Below are 19,806 nucleotides of genomic sequence, written 5' to 3' on the forward strand. Positions count from 1 at the left end.
GTTTTCCCCCCCTTTTTTCCCCCTTTCTTTTTTCTTTACCTTCTCATCTCCCTCCCTCCTCTTCCCCCACCCTCTTTTGTTTCCTCCCCCCCTTCCCGTGGCCGGGCCGTGACAGATGGGCCGTTATTCCCGTCCATCCCTATTGTTAATACATCCCAGCTCCCGGGGCTGTGTCCATCCCGTGCTCCCGACCCTCGGCAGGTTGCTGGGCTTTAACAACAACGGATTTTAATTCCTTAAGAGCGTCAGGGCAAAGCCTGGGCTGGGAGGGAACTGGAGCAGCCTCGATGCTCTTGGCAACTGGTTGAAACTGGGGCAGCCCTTTAATGCTCATCCAGCCTGGCACTGATGGAGCAACTCGGGAAGATCCGCTGCTGGATGGGGTTAGGAGGCAACAAAACTTGTCCCTAATAGACTTAAAATATTTATATATATATAATGGCAGACACAAACCCAACAACCACTTCCTTCCCTGCCTGGTCGGTGTGGCTGGGTCTGGAAAATTCAACTGGGATGGAATTTGGTCCGTGCCTGATGATGGGAATCTTTTTTTGTAGGTGTTTTCTTCCCTGGGACAAATATTTCATAAAGCAGGCTGGGCTCCTGTTTGATTTCCAGCATGTTTTCCCTCTGGTTTTTCCCCCTAGTTCTCTTGAAAACTGATTTTTCAGGAAAGCAGGAGGTGCCAGACCGTGTTTTGTCTGCCCCCAGCACCGTTCCGAGGTGGAAGGTGATAAAATCCCTTTGTGGCTTTAATGCAGTTAAGATACTAAAGCTTGAGTAGAAAAAAATTCTGCTTTTTTTAGGGCAGAGAGTGGTGAATATTATATTCCATAATATTAATTATATACCATTATATATGATTTTTCATGTTATTGTATTATCATTTTGTTATATTACTATATTTTTATTACTGTAGTATTATTACAGGGCTTATATTTAAGCCAGCTCAGTGAAATTGAGTTTCTGATTCCCAAATACTTTGGGATGTGAAGACCCTCTGGAGCAGGAGAGCAGGGGATGGCTGAGTGATCCACAGGAGGATCTAGGGAGGACCTGTGGAGGTTGAGCAGGGAGCTGGTGGCTCGTTTTCATTTCACACCTTCGTCTCATCTTTTTTATTCTCCTTCTGTGTCCCTGGATTTTGGAGGGGGGTTGTTACCCACTGTTTCCCTGGCAGCTATGGGAGGGCAGGAAGCCACGCTGGAAAAGAGGGAGATGTGCTGAAAAACCCCCAATCCACCTGATTCTGGGGAACCCACCATAAGTTTTAAGGCATTTTCTGTTTTATTGCTTGATTTCAGCAAGTGCAGACCCCGGGCATGTGGCATGGGGTGATGCTGGCAGGTTTTCCTGGGTTTCCATCCCCTTTCCCTTCAGGATTGTGATGTCAGCCCCATGATTTTGCTCTGATGGATGCAGGAAATGACACACAGCTGGATTAGTTCCTGAGCCCACCCCATAGCCTCACTCCCCCTCGATCCCATGCGTGCTGCCCGTGCCCAAAACCTGGCTCTGGGACGAAGGAGATACTCCCTCCTGGAGCTGCTGCCAAGCAGGACCTGTTTGGGTTGAATTTAGAAGGGAAAAAAAGCAGGTGAACCCGGTTTCTTTAGCTCTTGAAGCCGGTGCTCTGTTCCCACAGGGCACTTTGTCCTGGTCTGGGCACGAGGTGGGTGTGCAGGTAGGGCAGAGCCAAAGGGTGATACAGGAGGATCAGCTCTCCAGGTTATCCAAGGACAGCTCGCTGTGGCAGTTGCATCACACATTTAAGTGTTTTTCCCCGAAGTGGTTGTTACATTTATTATGTTTTTTAAATCCCCACCAGCCTGCTGCAAAACTGGTTGGGGGATACGTGGCTGCTACCTCTGGTCATGAGCTCCTGTGGTGGGGTCCTGTCCCTCTAAATCAGTCCCCAGGTTTCGGGAGGAGCGAGGAAAATGAAACTGAAATAAAAATAAAGGGGGTTTCTGCCTCCAGATCCTCCTGGGAGTGGTGTTGGATGAGGGTGGTCCCTGCCCCAGCCCTGGGAATCACACATCCATCGCTCCATCAGTGATGACTGTGTGTGGTCCAGCACTGCTCCAGCCAGGTGGGGAATTACAAGAGCCATAAAAAAATACACCCTGTGGGAATAATAACCTTATTTTAAATGGTCAGTGCTGATGATGAGCTGCTGGGAGTCCTGCCTGGGGGTGGGGGGAACCTTGGAGCACTATTTGAGTGTCTTTAGGTGCTCTGCATGAGCTTGGATGGACATTGGAAGTGGGAATGTTGTAGTGTCCTTTTGGGAAGTGGGGTTACGTGGCACCGTGCTGTGATCCTTCTGTTTGGGTGTTTGGGGAGGTGGGTGGCAGGCACAGAGGGGTGAGCACCACCTCAGGAGACTGGGCTGCTCTGGCATCTCCCTTGGCATCTCTCATGGCATCTCCCTTTGGAGACATGTAGGGAAATTACAGCCTTGGAGCAATTCAGTTCAAGGCAGAGGCTTCCCAGGAGTGACCAGGGGACTGTGTGCAGCTGCTGTGCTGGTTTCTCTTGGATGAGCTCCCTCAAAGTACCCTCTGTGCTGGGCTTTGGTGGCAGGTGAGCTGACCCAGCTGAACCCCAAAGGGAGAGCAGCTCCTCCCTGGTCCAACCTGTGGCATCCTGATGGTTCTCAAGCTGCAGGAGGAGGCTGGTTATGGTGATGCTTTGGCTTGCAGCCGAGTGTGGCACCTTGGGATAAGACCAGTGAAGGTTCCACCCATTGTTTGGGGCTTGGAAGGTGGTGGGAGTAACCAGGCAGCATGTCCAGCTCTCTCCAGTGGTTTGAGGCTCACTGGGATTTGCTCAGGCACAGCGGCCTCACAGCCTGTCACCAGGCATTTTGGGAATGGGATGCATCCCTTGGAGCAGGCAGGAGTTGAAGATTGCTGGTGGAATCAGGGTGTTGATGTCTTCTTCCATCTCCTCCTGCCTCCTGGTCCTGCAGGATTTGGCCCAAAGCCCCTGGGTGCTGGTGACCATCAGCTGGAGCTGCTTCCCTGTCCCCACGTAGTGTTGAGGCTGGTGGTGCCTGTCCTTCCAAGCATCCTCCTTGAGCTCATCCCAGGGAAGGGGAAAACTTCATAAAATCAGCTTCCAGCTGCTGATCAGCTCCCAAAACCTGGCTGTGTGTGGGGGAGCTCTCAGGAAGCTCATCCCAGGTATTGGGAGAGCTAACATAGCTCTTTGGTCAGAGCTGACTGACTACAAGCAGGATTGGGAATGCTGATCTGGGTGGCCCATGGATGAGCTCATGGCTTGGTTGGATCCTCCATGGATTGGACTGTCTCAAAACTCCCCACTGCCCAAGCACAGCCAGGCTGGGGAGGTGTTTGGTGGCTGTTATGCCATGGGAAGCCTTGGCAGTGGTTCCTGTGCATCCATTCCCCAAGGCTGCTCCGTGATGAGCTTGAGAGTGTAACCATGGCCAGGTTGGGAGCACAGTCATGAGACAGGGAATGCTGTCACAGCCAGGTTTGGAGTGCAACCACGGCCAGGTTTGGAATGCAGCCATGGCCAGATTGGGAACACTATCATGTCAGGTTGGAAGGTTGGGTGTGTTGGCCAGCTCCAAGAACATTTATTTAGGTTTCCCCAAGGAAAGCAGCCCCACGTTGCTGGGAAGTGGTGGGCATAGCAGGATACGTGTTTGGAGAGCCCCCTCAAGGGATAGCAGGGCTGGCTGTGGTGGGGCTGGGGGTCCTGTCCCCACCAGCCCCCAGCCCAGGGCAGCGTGGTCAGGGGTGTCCATGCATCCCAGCCTCCCTGTGCGGCCATGGCTCTGCAGAGGCTCCTTTCAGGAGGTTTCCTTGGAAACCTGACAGCCAGCATGAGGAGGGAGCATTCTGGAGACAGCTCCAGCCCCGGCAGGGTGACCGGGGCAAAGCTGGGAGAAGCTCTTTCCCTGGGGATGAGCTGCCCTGGCTCAGCGTGGGGAAGTGGGATGCTTCCCAGCTGCCCTGTGATTCCCAGAGAGGCTGTTCCCTCTGCTGTGGGGCACCTGCAGACCCTAACCCAGGGCTTTATCTTTGCAGGAGCAGGAAGATCCAGATCCGAAATATCCCCCCCCACCTACAGTGGGAGGTAAGAAGTGGCTGATCCTAAAAACATCCCATTCATCTCCCCCTCCATCAGCACGAGCTGTGCTGTTGGAGCACGTGGTCTGCCCGTGGGTCACCCTTTACCCTCCCAGTAACCCCAGGAGGGAGCATGAACTGGGCCCCAGCTCCTGCCTGTCTGTGGGTCATGGAGTTTTGGGGCAGCTTTGAGTGGTGGGGCATCTTTGGGATGGTGGGATGCAGGTGGGTGAAGGCATTTAAGCAGTTGGGTGATGTTGGAGGGTGTTTGTGGGGGGAGTGGGCTCTTCCCCTGCCTGTCTGGGGCCTCACCTGCCCGGTTTGCTGCTCTCCCCAGGTGCTGGATGGCCTGTTAGCTCAGTACGGGACGGTGGAGAACGTAGAGCAAGGTAAGATGGCCCAGCATGGTCCTCAGCCCTGCAAAATTCCCAGCGCTGCTCCCTGGCTCTGCCCACACCACAGGAAAAGGAAACCCACTGGGGTGAAACCTAATTATCCCAGTAGTACTGGGCTGAACTGGTTTTCCTTTTGAACCCAAGCCCTGCTAGCAGAGGTGGGGCCTCCCATCCCATGGTGGGATGGCATGGACCATCCATCCTCCATCCCCAGGGATTCTCCTGGTCCCTGGCCTGTAAAAACGAGCTGACTGTCGTTTGGGGTCCACTGATGGACTGGGGATGTCCAGCCAGGTGTCCTGCTTGGATCCAGCTTTGGCACCTTCTGGTCTTGTTCCAGCCCTGTCCTTGTGCTGGGGGGAAGTACAGCAGTGCCAGGCATCCCCATCCCACTGTCCCCAGCTGTGTCCCCCCTCTGGAGTGTGCTGGGAGCAGCAGTGACCTCTCTCCCTCCCTGCTCTAACTGTCCTCCTCTTGCTCCCCCAGTGAACACAGACACAGAAACAGCCGTTGTCAACGTGACCTACGCCACCAAGGAAGAGGCAAAAGTGTGAGTGGGCTTTGTTTCGCTTTGTCCATAATTTCACACCACCAGACTTTTTCCTGAGGAATCCCAGGCATCTTGTCTTCTGTCTAAGTTGTCCCACTGCTGGGCTGTCTCCTGCCTTCTCCCCTGATGGGAGATGGGGTTTCCTGTGGCCATCAGCCCTGTGGTTGTCCCTTCAAGGGGCCTTCTCTCCTTTTGTCTCCTGGACGTGCAATTCCCTTTGGACAGCATGGCCTTGGGATGTGTGGCAAAAAAGGAAGACAGGAGAGTTTCCCCAAGACAGCAGTGCTTGGTACTTCAGGATAAGAGGCTTTTTTGGATGGTGAAGCTGCAGAAGTCCTCAGTGGACGTGGATTTCAGGCCTGGCAAGGAACCGCTTGTTGTGGTCCATCCACAGCCAAAGTGGGATGTGGCAGAGGGAGGGAAGGAGTATGGTTGGAGCCACCACCACTTTGTGGGGTCATGGCAGACACCGGGCACAGCTGAGCATCACTGAGGAGGGGCTGGGGCATGGAGAGTCCAGGTGCTGCCCCCAGCCTTGTCCTGCAAGGAAGGGAGTTGGGGTTTCCTAAAAAGGGGCACCACGTGCTGCATCCCTCTCCCTGGAGCTGTGGTGGTTGCTCAGAGCTGCTCTATCACCTTTTCCATGTCCAAAAAGCCTGTGAGGCTGTTTCTGGGAAGTACTTGGCCCGGGAGTAGGTTCCCAGGTGAAGGGGCAGGTCCCCAGGCTGCCGTCCCACCTCTGCTGGGGAGATGAGCTGTGTGCCAGCTCCAGCATCAGCCACATGGGAGGGGATGATGTCCCACCACGCTACGGGACTTGGTCCTCATGGGAAAAGTGAGGGGCTCTGGCTTCCCATGGCCACCTTCTCCAGACCAGGGAGGGAGAAGCTGAGGACTGGGGAGGGGCCATGGACTAGCAGGCTCTGGGGGTGCTGGTGGGGTGCCCGTCCCCGGGGAGCCCCTCAGCACCCTGCGCGTGTCCCTGCCTTGCAGAGCCATAGAGAAGCTGAGCGACCACCAGTTTGAGAACTATTCCTTCAAGATTTCCTACATCCCGGATGAAGAGGTGAGCTCCCCTCCGCCCCCCCAGCGATCCCGCCGCGGGGGCCACTCTTCCAGGGAGCGGGGCTCCTCCCCGGGGGGCTCCTCGCAGCCCAAACAGCTCGAGTTCCCACTGCGGATGCTGGTGCCCACGCAGTTTGTTGGTGCGATCATAGGAAAGGAGGGCTTGACCATAAAGAACCTTACTAAGCAAACCCAGTCCAAGTAAGTACTTCAAATGGTTTTGTTTCCTTCTGTAGGGTGCTGCAGGTCCCAACTTGGGGTCCTCCCTGCACTCGGGGCTCTGGAGTGCCGGCCAGTGCCGATTCCTTGGGGTGCAACCTTCAGGGGATGGTGGCAGAGCTCAAATCCTGAACCATTCTTGCTGGCCAGGGTGGTCTCGGTGCGGCAGGAGGGGGATGCATGTTGGAAAAGGCCAGGAATGAGTTCCTAAAGCCTCATGAAAGCAGCTGGGGATGAGGCTTTAGGGAGAAATGGCAAGTTTGGGGTTAAAATCCCAGAGGGGAATCCTCAGTGCAGTGGTCTTTGCCCTCGGGATTTGCTCATCAATGGGATCATAATCATATGGGATGAGCATCCCATATGGGCTAGAGCTGTTGTAGGGGGAAAGGGGACACCATGGGAGCACTGCCATGAGAAGGACAGGCTTTGTAACTGTTGGAAGCCTTTTTTTAGCAATTAACATTTTTTTTTAACATTTCTATTTTCGGAAAAAAAGAAGGAAAGAACAAAAAGGGGGATTTGTCTTGCCAAAGTTTTCCATGTTTCTCTTGTCGCTGTCCTCCTTGATTTCACCGCTGATCCTCCGCATGGTTTTCCTGCATGGTTTGTTCCTGCCCAGGTGTGTTTGTGTCTAACCCAAAGCTACCTTCTCCCATGCTCATCATCCCGAACCCAGTGATCCCATGGGACGTAGGACTCCTGTCCCATAACAACATCCTAGTTCTCAGAGGAGCTTTTAGAGGCAAATTATTTGGTAGTAGCGCGGCCGGAGGTAGGAAGACGATCCAGACCCCGGCGTTGGGTTGGCAGGAAGAGGTTTGTATGGAAAGGGGGCAGATGAGTAGGGAGAGAGGAGCTCTTGGAGCCCGGCTGGCCCTCGGGCAGGGCCGCCTGGTGGCTGTGAGCTGGTCCCTGTTGGCCACAAGCCCTTCTCCAAGTGAGTCCTGGTGGGATGAGCAGCAGGGGTAGCTGTGTCCCCACCACCCAAGACTGCAAGTTGCCCTTTCCAAGCCCTGAGCCTGGTGAAGAGTGGGAAGGTGCTGGTTTCTCCTGACCACGAGGCCAAACGCTGCTGCCTGGGGCAGTTTCTGCCATGAAATTATCCTTCCTTATGGATTAGCTCCCTGTGCCTGCCCTGAAGACCTGGTGCCCTGGAGGAAGGCCGTACTCTGTGCTCGCCCCCTCTCTTGACCTACCCACAGAGACCATGTGCCACCACTTCCACTCCAACCTTGGGCAAAGAGGACCTCAAGCACCTGTCCTGGGCAGTCTCAGGAGACCCTTTCCTTCAGTTTGGGGTGTCATCCCACAACTGTGTCCTTGCTCAGGCCACCCGGAGTGATGTCCAGCCCCTGCTCCTACCCAAAGCGACCTTGGGTTCTGGATTCTTCTGGTCACATCGGACTTCACCCCCTGGCTGCACACACAGTGATCCCAGAGATGCTCCTGAGCTCCAGGGGACAAAACTGTCCCCCAGCTGAGCCATCTTCTCCCACGAAGAAGCCCAGGCCAAGAGCCCACCCCACCAGATGACCTTCCACAGCCCCTGGAACTCAGTGAGGAGAGGACCATGGCTACCAGGATAAACCTGCATGAACACCGTATTGTCCACCTGGAGAGGGCTGTTCCTCATGGCCACTGCTCCCTGAAGCATTCCCAGACCCCTGTGATGTGTCTTGGAGGCTTTTCCTGCTACACCACGGGCAAACCTGCCCTGTCCGTGTCCCACCATCCCTGGTCGCCGCTTCCTTCAGCTCCTGGTGATGGGGTGAGGGTGCTGAGGGTCCCCTTCCCCATCCTCCCGTTGGAGTGGAGCTGTGCAGCAGTGGCACTGGGATGTGCTGGAAAGTCCAGAGCTCTCCCTTCTTCAGCCCTTTGGGGTGGGATACGCCTTGAACATGGCAACCCCTTCCTGGCATCACATCTTCCCTCTGCAAAGGGAGCTCATGCCTCACACCCAGGTGTGGGATGGCTTGGTCAGCCAGAAACTTGGCTTGTACCTCTCTCTGGTGATTGTCCAAGGTCCTCATCACCTCAGTGCCTCCATTGAGCCCTTCCCTGGTGCTTGGTCCTTCTCCAGGGCAGAGGCTCAGCTGTGTCCCCACCTCCACCAGCCTCGGCTGCTTGTGGGTTCAAGGAGCTACCTGGCTCCCGTGCGTGGGGTTTGTTGGGATCCTCATGGGTTCCCCCTAACTGGGAGTATCAGCTTGGTCTGTCATTGCCTTGTGTGGCCCCTTGTGATGTTCTTGCCCTGTCCCTGGCAAAGGGGGAGACAGGGTGTCCCTGTGCCTGCTGGGAACAGATCCTGCAAACCAACCTGACAGAGCTGCACGGCTGGGAGTGCCTCAGAGGTGTCACACAGCACACAGCAGGGTCACCATGGGCTGTAGATGTGACCAAGGGCAGGGAGAGCTCAGCAGTGCCAGTGTCCCCATCACCTCCTTGCACAGTCCACTCGGGCCCAGCCTCCTGCCTGAGCAGCTCTGGCTGAAGCCGTGGGAGATCCGGAGAGATGGAGCCTACAAAGGGGATCACACTCTGTTTTCACTCCCTACTCAGCGCTTGGATGGAACCACTCTGAGGTCCCTTTGGAGCTGGTGGAGTTGACTCTGCCCTTATCTCAGCTCCCCCAGCCTTACCTGGCTCACCCTCCGCTGCTCACGTTCCGACGCGCTGGCTCAGGAGCTCATGGAAGAGTTGACCTGGGCAAACCCACCGGGACCCCACACCATTCCCCCACGGATGGGGGTGACTCTGCCCCACAGGCCTTGGCCTGGCACACACAGCGACACCAGGAGTGACCCCAGTCGGGATGGAGACCTCGGAGACGTGGCCGGAGGCTCTGCCGCGTCAGAGCCGAACGCCGGTGGGATTCACCGAGGGGCTGAGGGATGCCGCCCCTGCTCAGAAGAGAAGATGTGGCCCTGGCTGCGGCAGTGACAGGGACACACGGTGGTGGCCCGTGGCAGGACAGCTGCATGGCGTCCGTCATTCTGCGGCGGGAAGAGCGCGCGGCCTCGCGCGGAGAAGACGGAGAGGTCGCTTCCCCCTGCTCTCCAGGACGCGTGGTTGAAGTGCGGGAGTCTCCTACCCTGCTTTCCTCTCTCCCTCTCTCTCAGGGCCTTTGCCAGGTACGGTTGAGCGTGAGGAGCGAGCTGGAGGCGCGTTCCGCCTCCCCGCCATGAGCTGAGGGAGGACCAGAGGAGGAGAGCAGGTCCCGCCGGGCGCACGGGAGGGGCTGCTGCTCTCCCGAGGGAGGGCGTGAGTACCAGCGCTCTTGTTGACGTGTTGCCTCCGTGTCGGGACAGACGCTGCCCACGGGTAAGTTCTCTCTGTCCCGAAGGACGTGGTCGCTGGACAGCCTCGGGTGTTGTGCAGAGAGAGGTGGAGGTCGGAAGGGACCTCTGGAGACCCCTGACCCGGTCTCCGACTCCGAGTGGGACTGGCATCAGAGAGGATAGGCAGGTGGCTCAGGGCTTTGAGCTGTTGAGGGTTTGTTCTGCCTCCTCGATGCATTGGTTGACGTTGTGACGCCCCTCAGCTCCCTAAAGGCAAAGCTTTGGGGCAAACATAGCCCAGGTCTGCTCCAAAGCACCCAAAACCAAACACGACCTGGGCTTGCATGAGCCAGGTGGTGGCAGATGCACCCGAGACCCAGGTTCACCCCAAAGCTCGAGCAAGTGTTGAAACGAGTTTTTCTCAGCTCCTGAGCTCTCGAAAACCTCTGTGTGCCACCAGACCCATCTCAGGGGGCTCCTCTCTGCCGGTTGTTTCTCCGTAGGGTCGACATCCACCGGAAGGAGAACGCCGGCGCCGCCGAAAAGCCCATCACCATCCACGCCACGCCCGAGGGCTGCTCCGAAGCCTGTCGCATGATCCTGGATATCATGCAGAAGGAGGCTGATGAAACTAAATCGTGAGTGCTGCGGGCTCAGCCAGATGGGTGGTGGTTTGAAACGGTGGTGGTTCTTCTGCTCCTTCCACCGTGTCCGTAGTGCCCCTGCCTGGAAATGGGTTTCCTGGCCAGACGGACCTTTGGATTTTATTTTTGAATCCGTTTTAGAGCAGAAGAGATTCCCTTGAAAATCCTGGCACACAACAGCCTGGTGGGGAGGTTGATTGGCAAGGAGGGCCGCAACCTCAAGAAGATTGAGCAGGACACGGGCACGAAGATCACCATCTCCCCGTAAGTTCCTGTGACAGGACAAGGGCAATGGCTTCCCACTACCAGAGGGCAGGGATAGATGGGATATTGGGAAGGAATTCTTCTCTGTGAGGGTGGGGAGACCCTGGCACAGGTTGCCCAGAGAAGCTGTGGCTACCCCATCCCAGGAAGTGTTCAAGGCCAGGTTGGACAGGGCTTGGAGCAACCTGGGCTAGTGGGAGGTGTCCCTGCCCATGGCAGGGGGTGGCACTGGATGGGCTTTAAGGTCCCTTCTAACACAAACCATTCTGGAATTCCATGATTCAGTGAAGTCCTGGTGAACCCCAAGCCACCTCCTTCCATCCAGCATGGGATGGGCTGTGCTAGAGCCAGAAAACAGAGCAGTTGTGTCCTTCCGTGTGCATTCCCATCCCAGGTGGACGTTCCTCAGCCCAGGTGGATGGTGACGCTGGGCCAGGAGAGGGGGAGGGATGTGTGGAATCTGTCTTGGGGAGGAACCCTCAACTTTGATTTGAGTTTTCCTGGGGCTTTTCTTGCCCCGGAGGAAGAATGTAACGGCGTGTCTGGGTCTCCCTGCGGGCAGTTTGCAGGATTTGACCATTTACAACCCCGAGCGGACCATCACGGTGAAGGGCAGCACGGAGGCCTGCTCCCATGCCGAGGTGGAGATCATGAAGAAGCTGAGAGAGGCCTACGAGAACGACGTGGTGGCTGTCAATGTAAGCTCCAGCCTTCCCCCTGGGATGCTCCCACTCCACTGTGGTGGCCAGAAGAAAACTGGAGGGGAGAGTGTCAATATGTTATGACAAGGGTTGGTTGGCCCTCAACCATCACACCCACAAAGGGGTGAGAAGCCCAAAACCCCCACTCTGCCTTTCACACCTCTCTCCACCTCTTTGTTTTCCCAGCAACAAGCCAACCTGATCCCAGGACTGAACCTCAACGCCTTGGGCATCTTCTCCACAGGGCTGTCCATGCTCCCGTCCGCCCCGGGGGCCCGAGGGGCTGCAGCTGCCACCCCCTACCACCCCTTTGCAGTACGTGTGGGAGGCTTTGGGGTGTGGGGGTGTGTTCCTGGGGGCAGAGTGGTGTCTGGAGTGTCCTGCTGGAGCTGTTGGCTTTGGGTGGTCACTGGAACTGCAGGAGCCTTGAGTGGGAGCTCTGACTCTTGGCCATTTGGGGAGGATGCTGTCATGGCAGCAGAGTGGAGAGGGCAGGGAATGAAGGTGGTTCCTTGGATTCAGCTCCTGGGAAGATCCCTGTGTTGTGCTGAGCTTGGTTTCACATGTTTAAGGACTAGCTGTCTCTCGGGGGTCAGTGTCTGAAGAGAGTGTGGAAGAACCTTGCGGGTGCTCTTCAGTCCTGACTCCAAGCCCACTGCTGGGTTGGTGTGGGCTGGGTTGTGCCCTGTGGCTCTGGTCTTGGTGGCCACCTGAGTCCCCTGGTGTGGTCACAGGATGTGCAGGGGACGAGCAGCCCACCCTGTGCATCCACCAACAAAGGATCACCTTGGATCCCTGCCCTGGCACGCAGGGGTTGTGCTTGCAGGGAACCAATCTCCACCCCACCTCATAGGGAGGCATTTTCCTTGTTCTTGGGGTGCTGAGACCTGGGGAAGGATCTTCAAAACCCCTGAGGTCCCGTGTGGGCAGCAATGGTCCAGTGCCCAGAGACCACGGTGGCCAAAGTGCTGAGAAAGTCCATCCAGCAGCATATGCAGAGCACCCTTGGGTCCCCCAGGTGCTGTGGGCTGTCTCTGTTAGTCTCTGAAGAGTTTATTCCAAGCTGTGGGTTGATTGACTTGTGCTGTTTTCTCTCCCTGGTGATGGCAGCAGCAGAGCGGGCGCAGGAGGACGGTGAGTGCCAGGGAGGGTGAGGGGGGCTGGTGGCTCTGGAGGGCAGCAGGAGGGTCAGTTGGTGTGTCTGTGCCAGCCCATGGAGGGGAGGATGCTCTCCCTGTATGCTGGGAGACATCAGCTTGTGGGAAGTATTTGTGGGTGTGATGGGGAGGGTCTGGGCAGGCTTCTGAAGGGCAGCGTTTGGTGTGGGGTCCTTCACCCCAAAGCTTTGCATGTCCTGTTTTAAGTCCCCCTGGTGAGGCCAAGAGGAGCAATTTCCTCTTGGAAATCCACCCTGTTTATTTATAGTAAGACAAAAATGTGGAGGTCTAGAGACTGGGCAAGGATGGAGGATGAGAAAGGAGCTTCACAGTGAATGGGGGAGGCTGAGAAGTGGAGGCCACTCTGGCTGGGTGGGAGATGACCTGTTGATGTCCCCCAGAGTGGGAGGGAGTTGTGTCTGTTGCCAGGAGAAATGTCTGATGGATCTGAGACACAGAAGAAGTTGAGTTGGGTTGGGGTGGGTTGGGTTGGGGTGCTGGCACACAGTCCTTCCTTCTGGCCATGGAGAGGCCCTCTGCTTTCTCCCTGCTCCCAGCCTGGGTATTGGGAGAACATCTTCAGCCTTTGCTTTTCCCTCTCTTGGAACTGGAGAGGGACAATGGGGATAGAAATAAGAGCCAAAGCAGACGTTTTGCTCAGTTCTCCCCAACTCCCACCTTCTCCACAGGGGACCAGTGGTGGTTGCAGCACAGCCAAGAGGCTTTCCAGGGTTGTGGCTGCTCCATCAGCAGGACACGGCCAAAAAACCAGCAGTGGGGAGGAACTGGGGTTAACTGGGAGGTCCCACCGCCTCCCAGCCCCTTTGTGCTGGGCCAGAAGCACAGCATCCAGGCTGTAGCTCACCCTTTTACACCCTTGGGTGCACCCAGGGTCTCAGAGGGGTCTCAGGGGGTGGGGGGTGGTCCCTGAGTCCCCACCAGGCTCATGGTGGTGGCACACTGCTCTTCTCACTCGTACTAGGGGTGGCTGGGATGGGGCTGGGAAGGAGCTGGCACCTTGGGGACGTCACTGATGTCACTGACCCTGTTTCCTCTCCCACCACAGGGCTCCTCAGCCTACGTGTCAGGTCTGTACGGAGCCTCTCCGGCTGGCGCCTTCCCCCACCAGCACCCTGTAAGTGCCCCTTCCCCATCAGCACCCCAAAAGTGCCCCAGCACCTCCCTCCATGAGGTCTTCACTTGAGCACCTTGGGAGGGGGGGGTTGTGTGGCCAGGGCAGGCAAAAAACCAAGGCGGGTGCCAGCACCTCAACCCAACCCAATTCCCAGAACTTACCCAACTCAACCCGCACCAACCCAGCCCAACCCAGCTCCTCCTCAACCCTGGCATGCTGGGGTGGGGAGGCCACCCCCTGATCCATCTGATCCCCTGACCCTCTGACTCCTCTGTGCCCCTTCCAGCTGCCGGAGCAGGAGGTGGTGAACTTGTTCATCCCGACGCAGGCGGTGGGGGCCATCATCGGCAAGAAGGGGCAGCACATCAAGCAGCTGGCACGGTTTGCTGGTGCCTCCATCAAGGTGAGCAGGGCTCTGCAGGGGTTGCCCGGGGCCTTCATGCCTCAGTTTCCCCTTCCTGCTATTGAGGGCAGAGAATGGGAGCCCTTGGGGGGTGGTTTTACTCCCCAAATTAGTAGAAACCCAGTCCTGCAAGCCTGGTTGTCACTCCTGCACAGGTGGGGGGATGTCCTTGCACGGGGGGGCATCCCATTTAGGGGAGGTCTTGCCCGAGGAGGGGGTCCCACTCACAGTCCTTCCCACTCCCTCCCAGATCGCCCCAGCAGAAGGTCCGGACGCCAGCGAGCGGATGGTGATCATCACGGGGCCACCCGAGGCTCAGTTCAAGGTGTGCTGGCTGTGGGGTGGGTGCTGGGTGAGGACATGGGCAGGGACACAGTGAGGGCATCCCAGCAGGTTGCAGTCCCCGCTGTGCTGCCACCCTCTGAGTGCCAGGGGGGCTCATGGCTTGGGACCACGACTTTGGTGCTGGTGGCACATCATCACCCATGGGGATGGAGGGCACGGCAGGCACCGCTGGTTTTACTTCCCTTCTTCTGTCCCCTCTGCAGGCCCAGGGACGAATATTCGGGAAGCTGAAAGAGGAAAACTTCTTTAACCCGAAGGAGGAGGTGAAGCTCGAAGCCCACATCAAGGTGCCTTCCTTCGCCGCCGGCCGCGTCATCGGCAAAGGCGGCAAGACGGTAGGTGGGGGGTGCAGGGGTGCTCCCACCTGCCCCAGTGGGGCAGAGTTGGGCGTCCCCCATGTCCCATCACCCTGTCCGGGTGCTCCATGATCCCAGCAATGTCTCAGTCCCTGGAGGGGGCTCTTCGTGGTGGCTGAGGGGGACGGGGTGTGACCCACAGCATTCCCAGTGCCATGTGCCGGCTCGGAGCTGGGGGTGGCACTGGCAACGGAGGATTTTGGCTCTTCCACAGCAAAACCTGGATCTGTGTCCTTTTCTCCAGGTGAATGAGCTGCAGAATTTAACGAGTGCAGAAGTGATTGTGCCGCGGGACCAAACCCCGGACGAGAACGACGAGGTCGTCGTCAAAATCATCGGGCATTTCTTTGCCAGTCAGGTGAGGTTTGGCCACGTGGCCATGGCTTTTCTGGCATTCCCATCCAGTTTAAGGAAAGCCACCAAGCACAGCATTCGTTCCCTGAGCATCCTGCTGCCCCGATCTGGGAGGTTTCTGGGCAGTTTTGGTCACTGCAGTGTAAGAAGGATCTGAAGCCATCAGAGAGTGTACAAAGGAGGCAGCAAGGATGGGGAAGGGCCTTGATTTGGAGCCGTGGGAGGACACTGAGGGCACTTGGTGTGTTCAGCTGGAGGAGACTGAGGGGAGACCTCAGTGCAGTTCCAACTGCCTGGGCAGGGGCAGAGGAGTGGCAGGGACTGAGCTCTGCTCTGGGGGACCAAGAACAGCACCCAGGGAATGGCTGGAGCTGTGCCAGGGCAGGGTCAGGTTGGATCTCAGCAAAGGTTCTTCCCCCAGAGGCTGGTTGGGCACTGACCAGGCTCCCCAGGGCAGTGGGCACAGCCCCAAGGCTGCCAGAGCTCCAGGAGGGTTTGGCTGATTCTCTGGGGCACAGGGGGTGACTCTTGGGGCTGGGCCTGTGCAGGGCTGAGGGTTGGACTGGACAACCCTTGTGGGTCCCTTCCAACTCAGTAATCCTGTGAGTCTATGAGCAGCTTGTTTATGAGGCCAGAAATTATAAAGGAGGTTTGGCTGCTTTAAAATTAAAGTTTTTCCTCAATTTAGCCAAAATCTGTCTTGCACACTGGGTGGGAATGGGCTCCCCCATCCCACCTGGGTGCACATACCACACCCTTGGCTCCTGACTGCTGGGGGGTGACACCCCAAAATTGAGGCCATGGAGCAATGGAAGAACAAGCTAAACCCCAGCTTTAATTACAGCTGGGCTTGTCCTGGGGTTAAAAGCTGGCAGGTTGTGATGCTGTCATGGCTCGGGGAGGGGGGCAGAGCTGCCGGTGGTGCCCCCTGACCCCCATTTCTGCCTCCCCCCAGACCGCCCAGCGCAAGATCAGGGAAATCGTGCAGCAGGTGAAGCAGCAGGAGCACAAACACGCTCAGGGAGCCGCGGCCTCGCAGCAGCACAGCAAGTGAGGCTCGCCGCCACCGCCCGACGAATGTAACCCCCCCGGCGCCCCCGGACCCCCAGCAGGGCAGGGCACAAACCAAAGACCCCCCCGGGCCCCCCAGCTGTCAGCCGGGAGGGGCACGGGGAGGGCTCCCTCCACCCCGCAGCCTCTGCCTTATTCCATCGCCTCCCCCGCCAACGCTCTCCCTCCAGGTGGACTAACACAGGCAGAGAGAGGGGATTTGGATTTTGGAATTTTTGGGAATTTGTTTGGGATTTGTTTGGAGTTTTCCCCCCACCCCGTTTCACCCAGGAGGGGCTGGCCCGGCCTGGGGGGGGCCACGGCGCTCGTTAATTTTAGAATTAATATATCGGTAACGAAACTAACGCCCCATTTTTAAGTTTTGTAAGGTTTTATTTTGGTTTTTTTTTAATTATTTTTCTTTTTTTTTTTTTTTAATTTTCAGGGGGAGGGGGCTCTTTGTTTTTAGCAAAAGCAGGCTTTTCTAGAGGTCTAAGGGCAGGAGCTGGTCCATTGGTTCTCTAATGCACCATAGAGCAGCAGAGCTGTAGGATTGCCAGCAGGGAAAAAAATTATTAAATAAGTGTTAAAAAACGATTTCTGAAGGGCTTTGAGAAGAGCAGGGCCTGTAGGAGTCAACAGGATTCCCCTTGCCTCCTGCAAGAGGAATCTCTCCCTCACCCACCCTTTCCTCTTTGCTTCACAGACTCCAAAAGTGGGGGTTGCATCCGTTCTGTCCCCCCTTTCTGTCTGTCTATCCTCTCTCCATCACTGCCCGGCACTGACATCCCTGAAAAACTATGGGCAGCACCAGCCCTGCCCGCTTTGGGCTGGGAAACGTCCTTGTTGCAGGGAGAGGAGGGGGAAATGGGTGGAGGAAAAAAAAAAAGTGGATTTACAAAAGAGGTTGCCAGCCCAGGGGCTGGAAAAACCAACCAGCAAAATTAAAAATAATTTTTTGAAAAAATTTTTAAAAAATATTTTTAAAATTAAAAAATATCCCCAACGATCCCCCCAACACACACACACACACAGACACACACAAAAAAAACTACCTCAGGTTTTCGTACCTCAGCACCTTGCGCTTGTTGCCCTTTTAGAGATTTTTGTATGCCTTGTAAAACTGAGAGTTGGAGCATTTTTTTTTTTTTATTTGTATAAAAAAAAACGGAGTTGGAAAGATGATCTCGACCAAGTCAGCTTGCGAGGTCGGAGAAGGAAACCACTCCACCCACCCCCCGCCGTTTGTTCCAGAGCTCTCCCGTGCTCTCCTGCCAAGCGAGGGCCAAGTGCGTTCCTCGGAAGGAGGAGAGAAAGCTTGGAGAAAGAATGGGTCGAAAAAGGAAAAAGAAAAAAAAAGAAAAAACAAAAAGGGAAAAAAGAACAAGAAAAAAGGGAAAAAAAGAAGAAAGGAGAAAAAAGAAAAAAAAAAAGCCAAACGTAAAAAAAGTAAATTTAAAAAAAAAAAAAAAAAGGGTTAAGTAAATCCAAGCGACGGTGGAAGCAGCGGAAAAAGCACCAGGCAGGAGGGGAGGAGCGAGGTGCCGGGGGCTGCGAAAAATACCGCGTTTTCCCCTGCTGCAATAGTGTGTGTGAAAAACCAACCCGAGACACCGACAGGAAAAAAAAAAGAGAATATATCCGTTAACCAGAGCCTGAGCCTGCTCTCCGTGATTTCTTTGGGATCCCTCGCGTCGGGCACCGCTGGGGGTTCCCCCGTGGATGCCCCATTTCCCTGCAGGTGGGGAGGGAAGGGGTGGGTGTGGTGGGATTTTGGGGAGGGGGGGGGTGTAGGCATTGCCACGTGGGAGTTGCCATCATGGAACTACCTCTGCATCCCTGCACATCCTTGGCAAAGCCAGAACGGCGGAATATCCAACGGGGAAAGGTTCCAGATGGGGCTGGGATGTCCCTGGGTGGCAGGGGTAGGGCTGGCTGGGCTGAGGGGGCCACAGTGAGAGAACCCCCCTCTGGGCTCTTCCCTCCCACCCCTCCAGCACCAGGGACACTGCCTTGGAGAGGGCAGGCTCTGGTGTCACCCTAAAAAACCTCAGAGCACCAAGCCCCCACCCCAAACACCTCTGCAGGCATCCTTTTGTGTTTGCCCCCAAAAAAGGAACAATTCATCCTCAAACCTGCAGCCCTGAACAGGGAGACCTGAAGGGAAGGGGAAAGGACACCTAAAACATTCAGAGCTTGGATCTTCTGTGTCCTTAGGGAAGATAATTATGTCCAATTAATTATTTGTAAGGACAAAACACAACCAATCGCCTTTGGAATCGTTCTCCCTTTGGAGAGCCTGAGTTTGTGGCAGACTGAGGCAACCAGTGTGAAAGAAAAGATGGATAAAGCCCCTCTGCTCTTCCACAAGAGGATCTCCAGGCAAGGAACAGCACAGGGATATCCCCCAGAGCCCAGGAGAGGAGACACCCCCTCCTCTTCCTCAGGAATTGTGAGCAAGTTAAAAAACCCCATGGAGACACCAAACCGGTTTTCAATTAAAAAATAAATTACTCTAATTTATTAACAAGTAAAGTTCCCTTACAATAAGGCTCTTACATAAATTAAATATTTATCTTAACAGTAAGAAATAAATACCTCTCTTTTTTTACAGAACAGTGTTTTGCTAACAGTGCATGTCTCACAGCAGCTGCTGATGAATTATTTCCCACACCATCTTCCGGCGGAAGTAAGGCATGTGCTCCTGGAAAGGAAAGGGAAAAATCCATTAAACAGGAAGGCAGGGGAGAAAGAGGCAGAAAATCTCCATAAGCACCCAGGGAATTCTTGAATGGAAGTTGCTCTTCAGAGCTGTCAGCACCTGCCATTTGGGTACAAGGTGGGTTTCACTCAAGGGTGACACAACCACCCAACAAAGCCATGTTTGCTCTGAAGGATGTTTATTAAAGGCCACCACGCTGGAAAATAACCAGTGTCTGAACTGCTCCAAGGGGGAAACCTGTTTTCCAAGAGATACAAAGGCCAGATATTAGAAACCTCTGGCTGCAGCATCCTGTGGTTGGAACAGGTTGGGTTTTAAGGTCCCTTCCAACCCAAACCACTCTGGGATTCCATGATTCCATGATCTTGCCAAGAAGCAGACACAAGACATGAGGAACAAACACTCAGCCCCTGCCCTGGCTCTTGTATCCATGTGGGAAAGGCTGGAGCCGTTTCTCACTTCCCTCACCTGTGTGAAGGTGATGGGTTTGTCTCTGGAGATGGAATCAGCAAATTTGCAAACAAAAACCCCGCAGTCACTTCCATTAGTTTGTTGAGGGATTTCCTGAGGAACACAAAAAAGATGGAGAATTTTTATCTGCCTTAAAGGAGCAGCAATTTGTTCATAGCACACATTACCCACACCAACAACTGAAAACCTACTTCCAGGACCCATTTCCTGCTCCCAAACCCAAGGAATAGTCCCAAGTAATCCCTTTTGCTTCCTTGGAAAGTGTTATTCCCTCCCTCACATCCCAAATCCAGGCACTGCTCACGGACCTCCGGGCTCAGGCTGCGAAGAGTCCACTCAGAAGCAGTCAATTCCAGCTTTCTTTTTTCCCTGCTTTCCTCTTGCAGGTATTGTCTGTTTAAAACAACACAAAATCACTTTTCATCTCCCCAGTTTAGGGCAACAAAAAAAAAAAAAGCTGCTGAAGAGTGACAGGAAGATGAGTGGCAGTGAACTGTCAGAGGATCCTCACAGCAGAGGATTTAAGGAATGTGGAGGAAAAATCCCAATCTTAAATTTAGAGGCACGGTGAGAGGCTGCAAGTGGGGTTCCCCA

At 55.4% G+C, this 19,806-nt stretch overlaps 2 protein-coding genes across 2 annotated transcripts in view; one reads left to right on the forward strand and one right to left on the reverse strand.

Annotated features, from left to right (window-relative positions):
* IGF2BP2 (insulin like growth factor 2 mRNA binding protein 2) overlaps positions 1–17,149 on the forward strand; it is a 19,430-nt gene extending 2,281 nt beyond the window's left edge. The window contains exons 2-16 of the mRNA XM_029962648.1: positions 1,527–1,597; positions 4,062–4,110; positions 4,441–4,492; positions 4,985–5,048; positions 6,042–6,314; positions 10,114–10,248; positions 10,396–10,518; positions 11,081–11,216; positions 11,406–11,534; positions 13,443–13,511; positions 13,798–13,914; positions 14,165–14,239; positions 14,463–14,594; positions 14,860–14,973; positions 15,925–17,149. Of these exons, the coding sequence (XP_029818508.1) occupies positions 1,527–1,597; positions 4,062–4,110; positions 4,441–4,492; positions 4,985–5,048; positions 6,042–6,314; positions 10,114–10,248; positions 10,396–10,518; positions 11,081–11,216; positions 11,406–11,534; positions 13,443–13,511; positions 13,798–13,914; positions 14,165–14,239; positions 14,463–14,594; positions 14,860–14,973; positions 15,925–16,023 (1,638 nt within the window). The 3' untranslated portion in view covers positions 16,024–17,149. The remainder of the gene's footprint in view (positions 1–1,526; positions 1,598–4,061; positions 4,111–4,440; positions 4,493–4,984; positions 5,049–6,041; positions 6,315–10,113; positions 10,249–10,395; positions 10,519–11,080; positions 11,217–11,405; positions 11,535–13,442; positions 13,512–13,797; positions 13,915–14,164; positions 14,240–14,462; positions 14,595–14,859; positions 14,974–15,924) is intronic.
* A 1,391-nt stretch (positions 17,150–18,540) lies between these two features.
* Positions 18,541–19,806, reverse strand: part of SENP2 (SUMO specific peptidase 2) — a 28,845-nt gene continuing 27,579 nt past the window's right edge. Inside the window, exons 15-17 of the mRNA XM_029962649.1 lie at positions 19,521–19,605; positions 19,210–19,305; positions 18,541–18,723 (exon numbers count right to left, since the gene is read on the reverse strand). Coding sequence (XP_029818509.1) covers positions 18,661–18,723; positions 19,210–19,305; positions 19,521–19,605 — 244 coding nt within the window. The 3' untranslated portion in view covers positions 18,541–18,660. The remainder of the gene's footprint in view (positions 18,724–19,209; positions 19,306–19,520; positions 19,606–19,806) is intronic.

The sequence above is a fragment of the Manacus vitellinus genome, unplaced genomic scaffold, assembly GCF_001715985.3.
Source record: "Manacus vitellinus isolate BGI_N305 unplaced genomic scaffold, ASM171598v3 scaffold_49_pilon, whole genome shotgun sequence".
In the NCBI taxonomy this organism is placed as follows: Eukaryota; Metazoa; Chordata; class Aves; order Passeriformes; family Pipridae; genus Manacus; species Manacus vitellinus.